This window comes from Sorex araneus, chromosome 1 (genome assembly GCF_027595985.1).
Source record: "Sorex araneus isolate mSorAra2 chromosome 1, mSorAra2.pri, whole genome shotgun sequence".
NCBI classification, from domain to species: domain Eukaryota; kingdom Metazoa; phylum Chordata; class Mammalia; order Eulipotyphla; family Soricidae; genus Sorex; species Sorex araneus.
In genome coordinates this window covers 119,386,953-119,405,446 of record NC_073302.1, presented here as the reverse complement: position 1 = coordinate 119,405,446, position 18,494 = coordinate 119,386,953, and the positions used below count along the sequence as shown (strand labels likewise).

Here is an 18,494-nt window from a genome sequence, read left to right as displayed (position 1 = left end):
GTACATAAATAATTGCTCTTATGAAAGTGAAATCAAGGGAGGTTGGGCCGGGCAACAATTATAGAGCTATCCTTCGTGTCCAGTCTAAAGCAATTACAGTGAGGATGAACAGTTTTTTTTCTTCATATAGCAAGTCCAGAAATAATAGCTGTATTCTGTAGGTCTCAGTTAAAAGTATGCAGGGAAGATTCCGATGATTTATATTAGTGGCTGGGAAGTATTGTGTTCAAGGTAATTATTGCAGAGTAAGTTGCCTTTCATTAACTGAGAAATTGAAGTAGAAGATCCAGAAAGACAAAGTGTATGAACACGTTATTTTGTTTTTTGTTTTTGGGCCACACTTCCTGGTGTGGTACTCAGGGCTTACTCCTGACTTGGTGCTCAGGGTTCACCACTGGTGGCGCTCAGGGACCATATGTGGTGCTGGGGATCTAACCCGAATCAGCCACATGCAAGGCAAAGCACCTTATCTGCTGCACTATTTCTCTAGTCCCTCGACAAGTATATATATTTTAGAGCTCTGATTACAAACAAGAGTTTGAGAAAATTGGAAAAAAAACAAGTTAGAAAAAAAAGTTTATTAAGTAATATCATATAAATAACTTGTTACAAAAATTGATTTGCAAAAGGCATATTGACTCTTGGTGAGAAATCACTTTTTTTAAATTGCATTCTTTTTTTTTTTCAAATGTAGACGTCTAAGAAAACAAAAGAAAGGAAAAGAAGCCATTTCAAAGAATGTATTTGCCATTTGACTACAACCAGGAGCTGAAAGGTAATTGGGTCAACACCATTCTTGCAATACAGAAAACTTGCTTGTGGAAACTGTGAAATGATGAAAACCTCTCTCACTACACATGGGATGGAAGGTGGGTGGTGATCATTTCCGGCAGATGTTCTCTATGCCAAGGATGCCAGTGAGATGGAGCAAACTGCTCTCTCATCTGAGCACTCCAGCCAGTAAATCTTCAAGAGATGGCATCCACTTCAATTTGTACTTGGGAGTATTTTTAATTAAAAACAATCAATACCCCCAAAGCTTTTATTTTTCTGGGTTTCATTCAAATCACAAATCACGGTAGGAGAATGTCAAATTGCCTTCGCCTGGTACTACTGAAGACACATGTAGCATTATGAGAAGGCCTTTTCTTATAATGCAGTTTACTTTCAGAGCCATGAAAATCATCACGAATGAAAGAGTACAGTGGTCTGGAAGTGGTCCTTGGTTTCTTCGGAACAGCTTTACTTAATGCTACGCAGCACTCCCCACCAAATGCCCAGTAAGCCTCTGCATTGAATTCTTTAACAAACACTAAACTAATAGATCATAGAAAACGAAAAGCGTAAAGAAGGTGCCTTTAAGACATATTTACACAAATAGCATAGTCTCCCAAGAAAGACCAGGATCTCATTATAGTGGAATGCTTTTTTCCACAACGCTGGGTCCATGCCTCATTTGTCAAATTAACCCCATTTGAGGAAAAACTTGAGTTTGTGGTCCATAGGTTTAAAAAAAAAAGAATTAAGCAACTTGTAAAAGCTCTTTAGGAATTAATCTAATAACCCATTGGCTCCTCGGCTAAGTGCCTCAGTCCTGTCTGAAACCCAGTGGGTAATAGGTTTTGTTTCCATTTGACCTCCTCTCGCACTTTCATCTGCCGGCTCACGTTCGCCCCAAATTAAAAAATGAAAATGCATCATCAATAAGGAATTACAAAATGGGGAGTAGATTAAAGATGGCAATGCTTAAATTAAATTGACGATGCGGAGACCATAAACTTCTGGCTTTAAAAATGAGCTATTTCTTTATTAACTTTTAGCAAGTGTGTGAGCCAATGCGTTTTCTTTCCAAGAAGGTACCGCTCCGTGCAATATATAGGGCTGGGGCTATGGGATTTTCAGTCGAGTCCCCCATCCTCCATGGAGATGCCAAAGGGGGATTTAAAATGCTGTAATAGCTACCGAACTTTTGAGGAGACCATAATTCTATATTTTCTAAGAAAAGAAAACTGCTTTTCAGACCTTAGGAAATCGTTCATCTTCCTAAAGATTTACACTCAAAGTCTTAACCTTTCCCGCTTTCTTAACCTGATAAAGAAGGCTGGGTTGTCACATTATCATAAATATGGAAGGGTGATTTTTTTTTATCTGCTGTCACAATTCAAAAAATATTTTATCTAGATAAAACCACCCCAAATAAAATTATACTAAAACAATCCTTTGCAAGAGGCTATTTTTTTCAAAATAGTAGAGATCATGGCTTTTAAGAGAGTTCTTTCAACATAATCACACTACTTCAAAACTAGTGACTATTACTAAAAAAAAATTATTTGGTGTTTTGGTTCCTGGGCAAAATGCACTTAGCAGTACCCGATTTCAAAAGTTACTTTAGGCTCAGAAATCAACTCTGTTCTTTCCTTTTATCTGCTTACATTTTATAGTCTTCAAGAGAAGAGAATCAAAGACCATCCAGCCATGATCTGTACATTACTATATCTCCAAGGAAGTATTCATTTCAAGGCAAAACATTTTACATAAAGTATTATCAAACAAATCAGGAAAACTAAAATTTATGTACTTAAAAATGGAAGTAATGAAAACATCCTAAAGTTAATTTGCTCCTAAAACAGAATAAACTCTTTAAAACTTTATGTACAATTCTTTGGGAGCTGAAGATGAATACTAAACCACAAATTTTAACACCAAGTTAAAATTGAATCACCAGGTTTGTTCCATCTGAAAACGGAGTTAATTTGAATCAAAACCTCCCTTCATACACTTCAACTATAATTTGCTTAGCAAATTATGCTAATAAATGCTAAGAAAGCTCTGAAACGATATATATTTATTTTTCCCAGATCCCCCCTCTCTCGTGGTTCTGTGGAACCACCTTCACTTATTCCCCGATTCGATTAAGATTTTTTTTTTTTGGCAACAGATTTTTCCAGGTCTTTCAAGGAGAATGTGGTCATGAAAGAAAGGGCTTTCAATTTATGTGCAACGGGTTAGGGTTTGAAAGTTTTCCAGCTTACTCAGGGGAACATCTTTCGAAAAATGCCTCCTTAGAATAGAGGGCTAAACATATTAGAAATGCCCCCAAAGTTCATGAAATAACCCACAAAGCAGTCTGCTTAGACCTGATAAATTTTAGTTTCTTAGCAAACACTAAAGTTTTACCTCTTCCCAATTTCCTTTCATTTTTCTCATCACTGACATCTAATATTAGGGCAGAGCTATATGAAAGCTGAAGGAAAACTGATTTTCTTTTTTAGGAGTCATTCCTGTTGACCTGGATCCTTGGCCTCATATCTTGATGGTGGAAGGATGTGAGACTAGACAGATGATGGAATTGTGGCTCAAATTATTTCCATGATGTCAGAGTCTTCGTTGTAGGAAAATATTATTACACTTTCATATTTAGAAGATCCTAGGCTAAATATTCCAGCTCTAGTCAGAAATGATTTAATTTCTTAGGTTCACTTCATCAGATATTGAGGTAAGAGATTAAAGAGTTATTTCAACATTTAACCATATTAATCTGTTCTTAGTACATGGAATCATCTTCAGGTTAGGATAAAATACCTTGCCAATTATAGCTCAAATAGCCCACTATGGAATCACTGCCTTTCACTTATGAGGAGAGAGTAAACCTTACCCTTAACACTGAAAATTGCTAACATCAACCATTCCAATTAGTGCTTTCAGTTTAAAATGAAGATTTCCAATGATACCTTTCTTTTACAGGACAATTTTTCTTGATTAAATTTGTTATATGACTTGAAATATAAGGATAGAGAGCTCTTTAATTTTACAGTAAACCATGTGGTTAAGGTGCTGTTCTATTGCTATATGTACTATTTCTTACGAACTTTACTAAGCTATCTTTTCTCAATACCTATCCGTGACTATGATATCATGAACTCATTACAGTGACACCTTTCTGCATTTTTTCCCTTTATGGTGTGCGTGCATGTGTGTGTGTGTGCATGTGCACGTGCGTGTGTGTATGCATGTGGTGTGTGTGTGTGTGTGTGTGTGTGTGTGTGTGTATGAAAAACCAGCAAAGAAAACCCTGAAAGCAGGAAATGATCCAAACACGAAATACTTGTTGGTTTATAGGGAAATCCATTACAAGGAGACCATTCAGGAAACACATGGAATAATAGAATTGTAAATTTTTTTCACTCTAATTCAGTAATCCAAAAGACTACACTTCTTTTATTTGAAAGGTGCTGCCATTACTTCTTGGGTATAGGCCTATTGAATACACAACTAAACAATAGTATATTTCCAGATAGAAAATATGTGCTGATGTGACAGTACCCCCCAAATGGAAATGACACTAAGATTATCTGTAGAAAATTAACATTAATTGAAAATAAATCCCTAAGACTAATAATCGAAGTCAGCATATTCTTAAGTACATATTATATATACACCAAGACTGCTTTTTTTTTTCTTTTTCTTTTTTTTAACGTTTCAAAAAACAAGGATGTTTTTATAACAGTACTTTGGAAAATTCTGATGACTGTACAATGTAAGATTCTAATGATAAAAATCATTAGAACAGTCATATGAAATAAATGATTTCAACTTGCCAAAAGGATTAGCTCAGTTCAGTTGGGTCCTCTGGATAATAACTACGAGGCTAATTGCATAATTAGAGAAAGAACAGATTGGATGGGTTGTACATTACTTTTCTGTCATAGTTTGAGATCATTACTTTTTCAGTAGTTCAGAGATAAGGATGGAGGGAGTGTCAAGAAAACAGAGTTAAAGCAATGAAAAATGATGCTGCTTTGGAAAGTCAACTATCATTTTAATTACAATCTTAAGCACTCTTGTTGGTGGGAATTCCTTTCCCCTGTTCAAACATCTTCTGAACATCTAACACATAGACTTTCGTCATTTCTATCCTAGCATGTTATATCAATTTAGGAATACTTCCAAATGTGAAGGTTAGGGTATCAAGTTCAAATAATTGGCTCTTTCTTACCTCCCCATCAACTCCCAGGGTGGGATTTGAGTTTTATTTAATCAACTTTTGTTAATGCAACTCAATGTGTAGGAAGGATCTGAAGAATATGAATGATTGTACTCCATATTGCTATTTTCAAGTATATTAGAATAATATTGACAACGACAGACAAGGACTTAAATTTTTGTCTCAGAATAGTTACTTCAAGAACTTTTAAAGAGGGGCTGGAGAGATAGCACAGCGGGTAGGGCGTTTGCCTTGCACGCGGCCGACCCGGGTTCAAATCCCAGCATCCCATATGGTCCCCTGAGCAGGGCCAGGGGTAATTCCTGAGTGCAGAGCCAGGAGTAACCCCTGTGCATCGCCAGGTGTGACCCAAAAAAAAGCAAAAAAAAAAAAAAAAAAAAAAGAACTTTTAAAGAATTTCGACTTATTTGTAATTAGCCTCTGAATGGCAGGTATCATTTCAAATAATCCATCCATTTGATGGCTCAAACTTAAAAATGTCAATATCTTTATAAAAAACATAATTAGTTGTTTTCCCTTTTCCTATATACAGTACAAGGGAAAACTCTGACATGTCTAATATAGAATCAATTATGAGTTAGTGGCAAGGAATGATGTCCTTTTATGGGGGGGGGTGTTTAAAGCCCCCATTTAATTATCTTCTAAACAGGAAACATGGACGAATCTGATATCATTTTGAATAGTCCTGGGAACAGAAAAAGTTCTTGAAGAACAATCAGCCCGGGCAAATGTTACTGTAAATCCTTTGCGACAGAAGCACACCCCCATACACAGGGTTCATTATCTCTTGGTGAGTTCACATGCTAGGAATACCTTCCCAGGGATCTCCCTTCTCTCTTTGATTAGGAACTCCATAACCTTTCGCCCCCTCCCCCAAATCCTGGAAGCACAATGCCTCATCCATGAGCTAGTGAAATGTACAGCCAGAGCCCAATGCATCAACAGGGAGGGAAAAAAAAAAGACCCATTGGGTGGGACGGAGCCTGAGAACCAGGGGAAAGAAAGGTTGATGCTCCCGGCCACCTCCCCGCCCACCATCCCCCACCCCCCACGGGGGTCAGGGGAGGCGGGGGGGAGCAATCAGGGGACTGTGACATGGGTAAACGGGATGCACTAAAAAATAAACCTTTGCCTCTTGGAAGCTCATAAAAGTGTACTAGAAAAAAGTCTCTAACATCGACTCCACACGACGGCAGCCAGGGACTTCTGCGACGGGGCGGCACAGCGCACCCAATGGGTAAATAGAGTCACAGAGGTCAGCGTCGAATCGGAATTGGGGTGGGGGTTCGGGGAAGGCCACCGATTAGGACTCCTTGTCGCTGTCCCCGCCGCCGTACATGTCGGCGAGCTTCTTGAAGCGGGGCCCCCAGTCGCTCAGGTAGTCGTAGTCTTGGTCGCCGTCGGTGGTGACCGAGTCCAGCGAGCTCAGGGACTCGGCCACCGAGCCGGTGCCCTCGTAGGCGTAGGTGGCCAAGGAGTCGTAGGGCGGCGCCGTGGGGTCCGCGTCGTTCTCCTTGAGCCGCTGGGTGATGAAGTCTCGCACGTCGGTGTTTTCGCGGGCGCCGGCGGGAGTCCGGCGCGGCAGGAAAAGGGTCTCAGGGACAATGTCCCGGCGCAGTTTGCCGTCCTCGATGGCCGCGGGGTTGCGCAGGGTGCCGATGTCGAAGGCCTGCGTGTCCTCCTCGCCGCCGCCCTCGTCGTTGTAGCTGACGATGTTGTCGCGGATGTCTTCTTTGGAGATGATCAGGGGCTCCTTCTTGCGCTGCCGTCGGAGCGCGGCGAACAGCACCACGGTCACTGCGGGGACACGGAGGACGGGAAGGGGACGTGAGCGCGCGACGCGGAGCACGGGAAGGGGATGCGCGACACGGAGGACGGGAAGGGGATGCGCGACACGGAGCACGGGAAGGGGATGCGCGACACAGAGCATGGGTAGGGGATCTGAACGTGCGACACGGAGAACGGGAAGGGGCGCGTGATACAGAGTACGGCATAAGGATGCGCAACACGGAGCACGGGAGGGGGATGCGCAACACGGAGGATGGGAGAGGATGCGTGACACGGAGCACGGGAAGGGGATGTGAACGCGCGATGCGGAGCACGGGAAGAGGATGCGCGGCACGAGGACGGGAAGACGAGGACTGGAAGACGAGGACTGGAAGGGGATGCGTAACACGGAAGTCGGGAAGGGGTTGTGCGACACGGAGCACGGGAAGGGGACGTGAATGCACGACATGGAACATGGGAAGGGGATGCACGACACGGAGCACGAGACGTGAGTGCGCAACATGGAGCACGGGAAGGAGATGCGCGACACGGAGTACGGGAAGGGGATGCACAACAAGGAGCACAGGAAGGGGATGCGCGGAGGACCAGAAGGGGGAGTGAATGCGCATAGTGTAGCTCCTGGGTGCGGCCGACAACACTGGCTCAGGTTTGACTTGGAAGGGTCAGACTCTGCCAGTGTTCAGAGCTTAGTCCTAGAAGGTGGGGGGGGGGGGGAGCTTAAGCAGTGCAGTGGAGCAGACCCAGAGTGGCTGCAAGCAGGGAAACAGCCTTCACCCCAATGCAATTTTCCAAGCTCACTAAGTCTTCCAAGTTCACAAAGTTCAACTAAGTTCACTCAGTCTTCCAAGTTCACTAAGGCTCTCAAGTTCACTCAGTCTTCCAGGTTCACTAAGGCTCCCAAGTTCACTAAGGCTCTCAAGTTCACTAAGGGTCCCAAGTTTACCAAGGCTGCCAAGTTCACTAAGGCTCCCAAGTTCACTAAGGCTTTCAAGTTCACTAAGGCTCCCAAGTTTACTAAGGCTGCCAAGTTCACTAAGCAAACTATAGACTCAATGGGGGTGGACTGAGGGGGGTTCTCTCAGGATGCTCAGGATCAAACCTGAATCCCTGGCCCTAAGACTGCTTGAAAAGTTACCAGTTACAGGGAGGATCAAACACCCTCCTATTTTATCACTAGTTTCTTTTCTTTTCTCCTTCCTTCCTTCCTTCCTTCCTTCCTTCCTTCCTTCCTTCCTTCCTTCCTTCCTTCCTTCCTTCCTTCCTTCCTTCCTTCCTTCCTTCCTTCCTTCCTTCCTTCCTTCCTTCCTTCCTTCCTTCCTTCCTTCCCTCCCTCCCTCCCTCCCTTTGAAATGGCAAACTAGTTTCAAGGTAAGGAAGTATATAATACAGTCACCAAGAAAAATAAAAGTTTCGCCACAATGAGGTAGGCAGCAAGAGTGTCAATTATGCTGAACACCTAAAATGCTCCGAATCTGCTTATAAGCACAAGGCTGGCACCTTCGGGGATGTGTTGAAGGCTTTGCATAACTTCACATCTAAAATAACTTTTGCACTATGCTTTCTTTTTTTTTTCCCTGAGAAAAGTGTAAAAGTTTAAAACCCAAAGTAGAGACGTTTGCATACCTTTCTTACGCTTAAGTAAATGGCAGTGCAGATAATACCCAGAGAGCCCCGGTAGCATTCAGAAAGTCATTTGGACTTCAAGGTCAGTCAGTTTGAAGGCCATGGAAGAATGCACGTGGAAAAATTATTTATGATTAAAAAAAACCCTTTTTTTGGGGGGGGCTGAGTCAAACAAGCACAGTTAATGGAAACCTAAAAATTAAAGGTTCATATTCTGTAAGTTTGTTTCAAGAGTTTTTTCTTTTGATTTTCCCCCCTTCAAACTGAAATTAGAGGGAAAACAAGAATTATGTCTAAATAGCTCCTGAAGTTCCTTCACAACTGACTATGAAAGATGCCTGGTTACCTGTGGAGAAAAACACCCATAAATATGGATATATGGCTGGGAAAATATAAATACAGCCACAGCTTGGAGAAAAACCCAGCCATCCAGGGAAAAAAGTACTTTGTTAAAACGGTTTTGTCCAGGAGTTTATTACAGAAAGCACTAGTAATGGCACTATAGTCTCTCGTCTATAAATAACATGGTCCCATTTTTATGAGCCATAAAATTTGAATTGTTGCAATAATAATTACAGAATAATAGCTGTTAGTGGCTATCTCTACCTGTATAATAACGGACATGCACCCTCACATACCTATTTATTATATTGAACATTTAAATATTTACAGCATTGGTACTACTGAAGACAAACACCTGGTCAAGATCCTTGGTAGTGGGATGGGGTGGTGGCAGTTGTGGTAAGTAGAGACAGAGAAGAAACAATATAGAATCATAGGAAAATTATTAAAAGATGATAAGCGCAATGAAAACTAGCAAAAGTAAAGCAGAGTGAGAATGTCTCTCATGTTTGAAGGGACTTTGTTTATTAGGGGAGAGTACTTCACAGAGAAACAGGAAGTGCTCTGGATGGGGAGAGGGAGAGAGAGAGAGAGACTGAGAGGTTGAGACAGGTTGAGGGGGAGTGAGAGAGAAAGAGAGAAGAGAGAGACTGAAAGAGACAGAGAAAGAGACAGAGAGAGAAGAGAGAGGATAGAGAGACAGAGAGAGACAGAGAGAGAGGAGAGAGATAGAGACAGAGAGAGAGGAGAGAGGAGAGAGAGACAGAGAGACAGAGAGACAGAGGGGGGGAAGAGAGAGAGAGTGAGCGCATGCGCCTAGAGTTTCCGTGAGGCTCTGTGAACAGACCAGCTGGAGGAGAAGAGTGGGGAGGGTCAAGGCTTGTGGGCTGAAGAACTTTGTCCATCTTCACTCACTATGGGGTATGGTGTGGCTGGATGGAAGATGACCAAACTTTGAGCAAAGGGATGCTTATAGTCTTTTACACTGGTTCCCGGTGTGACCCATGACAGATTTGTCTGACAGAGGGACAAATGTAAGAACAGCCTTTGGGAATTTGAACCTATATTCAAGCCTCCACTTAAAAAAAAATAAAAAGTAACACTGATGCACATGGATTTTAGCATCATTTAAGACAGAGTACAGGTTTTTACACTTTATAACTCTTCCTTTAAGTTACCTATGTCTTTTGATTTTAGTCCTGTTATATCTGGAAGTACTGGAGCGATAGCACAGCAGGTAGGGCATTTACCTTGCACGTGGCTGACCTGGGTTTGATTCTTCCATCTCTCTTGGAGAGCCCGGCAAGCTACTGAGAGTATTCCACCCATATGGCAGAGCCTGGCAAGCTACCTGTGGCATATTTGATATACCAAAAACAGTAATAACAAGTCTCACAATGGAGATGTTACTGGTGCCTGCTCAAGCATTTTGATGAACCACAGGACAATAGTGCGTGCTACAATGCTACAGTGCATATCCAGAAGTGCAGTTGGGAGAGTGCTCATTCAGCAATGGAAAGGCATTTCATTACCCCTTGATTTTACAGATATGCCCCCATACCTTATTAGCATAATGCAAGCACATCTGAACAGAACTTCTTAGCCCATTATTTGGGGGGCAGGTTGGGCCACACCTAGCAGTGCTCAGGAGTTACTCCTGGCAGTGGTTGGCAGACCATATGGAATGCCAGGGGTTCAACCTGAGTTGGCTGCTGCAAGGTAAACACACTTCCCACTGTACTGTATCTCTGCCCCTGAATAGAATTTCTTGAGAGTTTTGTAGGCAATAGAGTTTGCCAGTGAGATATTTCCCTGAAGTTGAGAAAACCAAAAATGTGAGTCTACTGAGAAAAGATGAGATGATCTTCTCAGTACCTGAACCAACCCTTCTCCCTACCTTGGAGGGTAGGTTCTCAAGGACAGCAGCAGAAAATTTTTTTGAGATAATGGTGGGGGTAATAGTATGGACAAATTTGTGCTAAAATCTTTCATAAAACTAGAAAGTAACCAGGCATTTAATATCAGCAGACAAGAGTTCATGTAAATAATTTCACCTTTTGAAGTCTCCTTCTATGAAGGAGAAGTAATCCTAGCATGCCTGGTGTTCTGGTTATGAAAGTTTTGTAAACTTTCTTGTGCATAGACAAACAAGAGATAGTTGTTTATTCTGTTTTTTTTTTTATATTGTTGTTGCTGTTTTGGGTTTTTTTTTGGGTAAGTAAATCAGCTACACAAAATAACAGAGACATCCATTCTAAACTCTAGACTTCCTTCTATTTTCACAGGGTTTGCCTCAAACTTTGTTTCCACTTTTTCTGCTGTCTCAGTTTTGTTATGTTTGTTTTTTTGGGCCACTCCTGGTAGTTCTCAGCACTTACTCCTGGCACTGTGCTCAGGGATTACTCCCGGCAGTGCTTAGGAGAGCATATTCGGTGCTGGCTATCAAACTGGGGTCATTTATGTGCAAGGCAAGTGCCTTACCAGTTGTACTATCTTACTAACCCGTGCTCTCTCATATTCAGCTCAGATTCTCTTTCAACCTTGCATCGAACGGGCTTGAAAGCACCGAGGCTGGGGAGAGAAGACCTGGGCTGAGAATGTCGTTCTACCATCTTAAACAGTGGGATTCGGCTCCGTAATCTCACATCTTGGAGCCCCAGTTTTCCTAGCAAAAGAGCTGATAACTATAAACCAGTTGGTTCTGAGGATTAAGTGAGAATGACATGTACAAAACATTTTGCCCTGTGTCCAGCCCATGAGGCAGGCCTAATAAAGGTTAAATACCATTTCTTCCTTTTAAAAGAATTAAGCATGGAGTTCTGAAGAGATGAGATGTGGGAGGAACTCAGGCAAGTGAACTCAGTGCAGGAGGTCATGGAGAGGGAAGGCAGAGGGAGACGGTTGGAAGGAAGAACAGGGAGGAAAAACGCAGAGATGCCAAGAGAAAGGAAGAGGTTTCTGTGAGAGGAAGGTTGATTCTCCTTCTAGGGAGCTTACTCAGGGAATTCTACCTGAACGGAGCACTGGCAGTCCAGCCTTTCTAAAAATAGAATCTTTTCTGATGGAAAAGAACACTCATATCCTCCTCTTCCCATTCTTTTTTTTTTTTTTTTTTTTTTACAGACTCACACTCTTGGAGACACTGATTTGTATTTGCATACTGTCAGTTTTTATTTTTCTGCCTCTCCTAAAATACTTGCTCCACATCTTAGTTGACAAAGAGAATTACAGTTCTGTGGTGGCGCTTCAAGGCTTCTGTTATAATTAGCAAAGTCGGTCCAGATTGCGAAGCTCTGGAGCAGGGATCCCAAGGCATTCTCCTCTTGGAGAAATGTGGGTTTGCCATTCAATGTCACTCTTCCCCAAGTCACTTTATGGTCAGTATTTGAAGAGAACTGCACCACTATCATATAATCAAGCTTCATTTTACTTTTCTTTCTCTTCTTCCCCCCCACCCCTCAAAATGTTTAAGTTGGGTACAAACTTCAACCTTAAGTTAAACCTTAAGTCAAAGGACAGACTTTGCTTTGATTGTTGGAAGGGTTGCAGTAGTTAACATCTGGTTTCTTAGTTCACAATATGGGGGCGGGGGGTAGTTGTTGAGCTCAATTCTGGGCCTGATTGGTTGGGAGTCAAAATTCTCATGGGACTCACTATAGACCTGGATTTTAAAATTTTTCGTATAGGAATTCCTTCTTTGTCTGACTGATTTTCTTTGTCTTAGCAGTTACTGTGAGTCTGAGAAATAACTGTGTTTGTGGCAATCCGAGAGCAATGCTAAGAAGGTGCTTATTTATTTATTTATTTATTTATTTATTTGCTTTTTGGGTCAAACCCAGCATTGCATAGGGGTCAGTCCTGGCTCATGCACTCAGGAATTACTCCTGGCAGTGCTTGGGGGACCATATGGGATGCTGGGAATCGAACCTGGGTCAGCCGCGTGCAAGGCAAATGCCCTACCCGCTGTGCTATTGCTCCAGCCCCAGAAGGTGCTTATTTAAATGGTCAGATCAAAATATGTTTGCTGGGCTCAAGAAAACTTCATAGCTTCTAATTTTCCTACATGAGAGAGAAAAAGAATTGAAATCCACTAGCTGGGGCTCTTTAAATTTGACCTTTGTCCAAAGGGCCTTCACCATCTACTCCAGCTAGAATGACTTCCCCTCTTTAAAATTTAACAGCATTTGCCAGGTTAAATATTAATGCAGGAAATGAAAAGGGCATATTGACAGGACCCTCGCTTTCCCCCAAGGGTCACTCCCCGTGTGATAGACAAGAGACTCTTTGGGTCAAAGGATTTCCCCCTAGTCTGGGCAAGTTTCACACCAGTTTGCTTTCCAAAGTCAGTTTTGTTTTTTGTTTTTCTGCTTTTTGGGTCACACTGAGAGATGCTCAGGGGTTACTCCTGGCTCTGCGCTCAGGAATTACTCCTGGCAGTGCTTGGGGAACCATATGGGATGTCGGGGTTTGAAACCGGGTCAGCCGCGTGCCAGGCAAACGCCCTACCCGCTGTGCTATCGCTCCGGTCCCAAAGCCAGTTTTAAGCTCAGAGAAGTTCATGGTTGACTAACCTTGACTCCCAAGCCTGGAAACTCAGCTCCCCTCGATGCAGCTGCCTGCCTCAAGTAACGGGGAAAGGGAAGGCGTGGGAGAGGATGGGGCGGCAGTTACCTAGTAAGGTGATGATGCACAGGAGGATGGCCACCAGAGCCCCCGTGCTCAGCCCCGTAGGGTGCACGAGGGCCTCGGCGTGGCACGACTGCATGTTGCCGTGGTGGTCGCACGCACACACCCTGACGGTCACTGTCCCTGTGCTGCTTTGGACGGGGTAGTCGTTGTCTGAGATGACCACGGGCAGCAGATAGGTGCTCATCTCGTGTCTGCTGTAGCCGTTCCTGCGGGTCAAGATGCCGGCCGTGTTGTCTGGAATCGGAAAGCACAGCGGGTGGGTCGGTTGTGATGGGGAGAGAAAGCCAGAGCAGCGGGGAGGTGACTTGAGGGAGGAGGACTTGGGTCGTTTACCTTTGTTGTCTCGAATGGTGAAGTTGGAGCCACTGGCAGCTTCGGGGGCCAGAGAGAAGGAGAACTGGTGGCCACTGTAAGGATCGTCTTTGTCAACAGCTCTCAGGGTCTGAATCAGCTGCAAGCAAAACCACAAAGTCTTGCTCACTCACAAGGACGCCTTCCAGGTTGCAGGAAATTTCCTGACTCAGTGGGATGCAAGGGATTGAACCTGGGTTGGCCACATGCAAGGCAGGCGCCCTATACACTGAACTATCTTTCCAGCCCCAATGACGACTGCTCATTTTATTTATTTATTTTTTTATAAAATGAGTCCTAGTGAGATACACAGTTACAGGGTTGTTCATCATTGGGTTTCAGTCATATAATGTTCCAACACTCATCCCTTCACAGTATACATTTCCTACCACCAATGTCTCCCTCCCCGCCACTCACCTCTGGCAGGCACTTTTCCTCTCTCTCTCTCTCTCTTTCACCCTCTCTCTCTCCATCCCTCTCTTCCTCTATCTCTCTCTCTCTCTCTCAGGCAGTATGGTTTGCAATACAGATACTGAAAGGTTATCATGTCTATCACTTTACCTACTTCCAGTATTCCATTCTTGTCCATAGTGTTCATTTCTAACTATTAATGTCATACTGATCCCTTCTCCATCCTATAACTGCCCTTTGCCCTCCACACACTGTGACAAGCTTCCAACCAGTGACCTGTTTTCCTGGCCCCTGTTTGTCCTGGCTTTGGATATTATTCTCATACTATTTTTTTAAAATATCCCACCAATGAACCAATGATTGCTCATTTTAATCAAAAAGGCAAGAGAGCTTCTAAAGCACTTGCAGCAAATCCCTCTAGCAAGGGACTAAGCGACTCATGCGTGAGCTGAGCTCACACTTCACTGTCGGAAGTGGCAGCATTGGATGCCAGTAGCACCTTCTTTCTAATAGCACTCAAACATGTCCCAGGCATTGTCTAATGTTCTTTGGGGTGGGGTGAGAATGCCCTCGGAGGTGGGGAGCAGTGGGGGGGCAGTCCCAGGTAAGAAACACTTCCCCGGAGCAGAGCTCACAAATCTCTCAGTGATCTATGACAACCCTGCAACAGAGAGACTGGTAGGCATGACTCGGGGACAGCCCGTTTGGGAACGCAATCTTGGCATCTCCAGATGCCATCTGGGAGCCAAAAAGCAGAAGAGAAAATCTGTTTATAAAACACATAACTCCAGCTTCCCACTTTAACATGTCTTTGAATAGTGCACTTCTATTTTGATGAACCGTGACATACTGTTTCTATCACTGGCAGGAAAGACCTATTTCAGGTGGGAGCAAATGTGTACAATGGTGAAAGAGTTGTCATGCATTTCTATAACTCGGACAGATGGGCAACGGAAATAAGCAAAGCTATGAATTATAGGCCGTTGTAAAATAGCTGCTAGTTATTCCTTTCCAGCAGATAGGGTGATCTAAATGATCTGCTCACCAATAGAGAGGAGACTATTTGGTCCCTGTTTGTTTGTTTGTTGAGGGGCCACACCTGGCTGTGTTCAGGGCTTATTCCTGGGTTCTGCACTCAGAGACGGCTGTTGCTGGGCTCTGGGGACCATGTGCAGGGCTGGGTCAGCCGTGCGAATGCCTCAGTGACTGCAGTATCTCTCCACCCCCAGGACTCACCTATTTTTTTTTTCTTTTTGGGTCACACCTGGCGATGCACAGGGGTGACTCCTGGCTCTGCACTCAGGAATCACTCCTGGCGGTGCTCAGGGGACCATATGGGATGCTGGGAATCGAACCCGGGTCGGCCGTGTGCAAGGCAAACGCCCTACCCGCTGTGCTACTGCTCCAGCCCCGACTCACCTATTTTAGTGAAAACTTAAGACTGATTTAAGTCAGACTGGCTAGTTTGTTTTTTTTAAATTGTTCTCTTAAACAAGTTTAACATCCATCCCGGTTCAAATTTATAGTGCTAATTTGCTTAGCATTCATTTCATTGATAACTGACAACTAATCCTCAGCTGTGTCCATCACCATCCCAATTACTGCAACATCTAGATTAATCTGACTGAATTCATTTACTTCCTTATGAAACTCACCTGATCTGCTTTTGCTTTTTCACAGACAAAAGTTTCATAGAATTCAGCAAATTCTGGGGCATTGTCGTTGACATCAAGAACTTTAATATAGAGAGGGACTCGGCTGCTTTGCTTGGGGTTATCTGAAACATGCCACAAGAAAGGGAGACATTTGTATGTTGATCACTGATTTCCCTTTTGACAATGTTCAGTCCTTTCCCATTCATCACAGATTCCCTAAGGCTGCTACCCTGGGGCATGATGTGCCCATGTAGTGACATACTGAAAAGCAGAGTTAGATTGTTTGGGGCTGCTGGGGTTGGATACACCAGATGGTAGTGTCTAGGAAACCAAGCACCTTGTATTGATAAAATTTTAGTGTATAGTAAATTTCATTGTAACACAAAATAAGGAAAAGACAGAGGCCTTTCAGGGTAATGACAGCAGGCATATGGAAAGATAATGGCTAACAGGGGAATGATGAGTGTTTGGAAACTGGTCTTAGTTCTTTCTTTTAGTGTGGAGCTGGGCACTGCATGCTAAGCATTTGGTTTATCTTCTTGGTTAATGCTTATATACTTTGGTAATGTAGTTACTCCCCCATTTTATGGATGAGGAAACCAAGGCCCGGAGAAGTTAGACCATTTATTCATGTTCACAGAGAGAATAAGGAGTGGAGCCTAGATTCAAATGTAAATCTACCTGGCTCTAAAGCTCAGGCCATTCATCTAGGGCAATGATGGCGCTGAATCAGTGATGAAGATCTGAGCTAAATCAAGTATTTGAGTTCTCTTCCATGATCATTTACTTCCTGTTGCTGTGAGGAAGACAGATAATCTGGTCTGAGAATCCGGAGTCGGGAATCTCTTACTTCAGCTTTCTTCATTTACTTTGTTCCTCGGTCTGCTCACTCACTCCATAAGTTCTTAGTGAGTGTGTCCTATCTAAATAAACTACTTGACACTCTCTGGGGTGCAGGGCATTTAGCAAATGTCTTGGTGTTTGGAGCTGGGTTCTAATAAAGGAGTGGCAAGTTAATCGCATACATATCTGTCTGCTACTAAATGCGAGGGAGAAATTAAACCAGGAAAAGTAGCTGAAAAGAGGGGGGGGGGTGATATGATACTTGGAATGGTTGATCAGAGATGGCGTCTCTGAGAAGGCTCCATTAGTATAGAGACACACAGTGAGAGCAGGATGAAACCATGTCAAAACACGGACTTGTGAGAGGGAGAAAAAAGCCATGTGAGACCGGGGGTCGGGGGTGAGGGTGGGAAGAAGCTGGTTGTACACAGGCTTTCAGCTCTTCTTACAGCAATGGCCATGGAGAAATTTGGTCAATGTGGTTCCTAAGATCCTTGTCATCTAATATCCTGCTCCCATGATTTTTCTACACTCAGAGCTGCAGACGATGATGTTTTAAAAGGTCATTATCATGAGCATTTTCAAACACTATCACAAAAACAGGAAACTTTGAAAACAGGAATTTTTAGGCACAAAGTTGATGCTATTGATGAAATGTCTATTTCACTAAAAATAAAATGTTAATGCATTATAAAAATGTTTTCCACCCAACCCCCCCAGTGGGAAATAATTTTGGAATTTTAAAGCAGTTAAGTATGCTCTGAAGTTGGTATCTAGTATAGAACTCTTCATGTTCTGAAGAGCAAATTTTACCTAAATTATTAATAATGAGGAGTTTTTCTCACTATCAGAAAGTGACAGTTTGTTTTGCCCATATTGCTTTTTTTTTAAAAAAAAATTTATTCCACTCAGTGTCTTTCAGATACTCTTGAGATATGGTGACAAAGAATATTACAGTAATATGGCATTCAACATGGAATATTTTATGCTAGATATTAAGATAAACTGAAAATGTTTGAAGTTTAAAATAAAAAACAAGAAACCTAAAACCTGCATTATACTTTAGAAGCCTACTTTTAAACAAATATTATTTAAAGATTCTTTGCCTTGAGGTACTTAGGTCTAAACGTAGCACTTGCTGCATAATTTCACTGTTAAGAATCACTGCATCTGAGATGGGCTTTGGCCACTTTTTCCTTTGCCTTAAATTTCATGGGCTCACATAATGTTTATATAATTTTTATATAACAATATACCTACATATCATATATAATTATTTTACATGTAACATTTAGGTAATAGTAGAGATGATAATATAAGTATATATACTTGTAAGTTAATTATATAAATATAATACACATATGATTATTTTGTAAAAATGATGTTTATGTTATCACAGAAAGGGTGAAATTTTAAAGTCATTAAAATATTTTTAACAGAATTTCCACTTATGGGATTTTCATCAAGTTTCTTTTTCTGTAAAAATGTTAAAGTTCTTTAATGTTTTTAAAATAGAAATTCAATAGAAAGCTGCAAGATGAAGAGCCCAGATTTCTAAAGTATCTTTACATATTTGTATATACCTGCTCCCTCTCCCCCCACCTCAGTGTCTGAACGTGAGCCCACTTCTTTTTACAGTTTTTCTGTAATATTGTGATTAAAAAAAAAAAAGCTTTGGGGAAATCAAATAAGTACCAACAAGTACCAGTTCGACCTCTGTTGCGAGATGCATTTTTATTTCATTGTTTCTAAACTATAGAATTTCTTCGTACTTAGGAAAGCCTCTG

The 18,494-nt window shown here is 42.5% G+C and overlaps 1 protein-coding gene across 1 annotated transcript in view; it reads right to left on the bottom strand.

The window, feature by feature from the left end:
• Window positions 1-563: 563 nt before the first annotated feature.
• CDH6 (cadherin 6) overlaps window positions 564-18,494 on the bottom strand; it is a 146,833-nt gene continuing 128,902 nt past the window's right edge. Inside the window, exons 9-13 of the mRNA XM_004605565.2 lie at window positions 15,865-15,986; window positions 13,781-13,898; window positions 13,430-13,681; window positions 5,392-6,802; window positions 564-5,188 (exon numbers count right to left, since the gene is read on the bottom strand). Coding sequence (XP_004605622.2) covers window positions 6,309-6,802; window positions 13,430-13,681; window positions 13,781-13,898; window positions 15,865-15,986 — 986 coding nt within the window. The 3' untranslated portion in view covers window positions 564-5,188; window positions 5,392-6,308. The remainder of the gene's footprint in view (window positions 5,189-5,391; window positions 6,803-13,429; window positions 13,682-13,780; window positions 13,899-15,864; window positions 15,987-18,494) is intronic.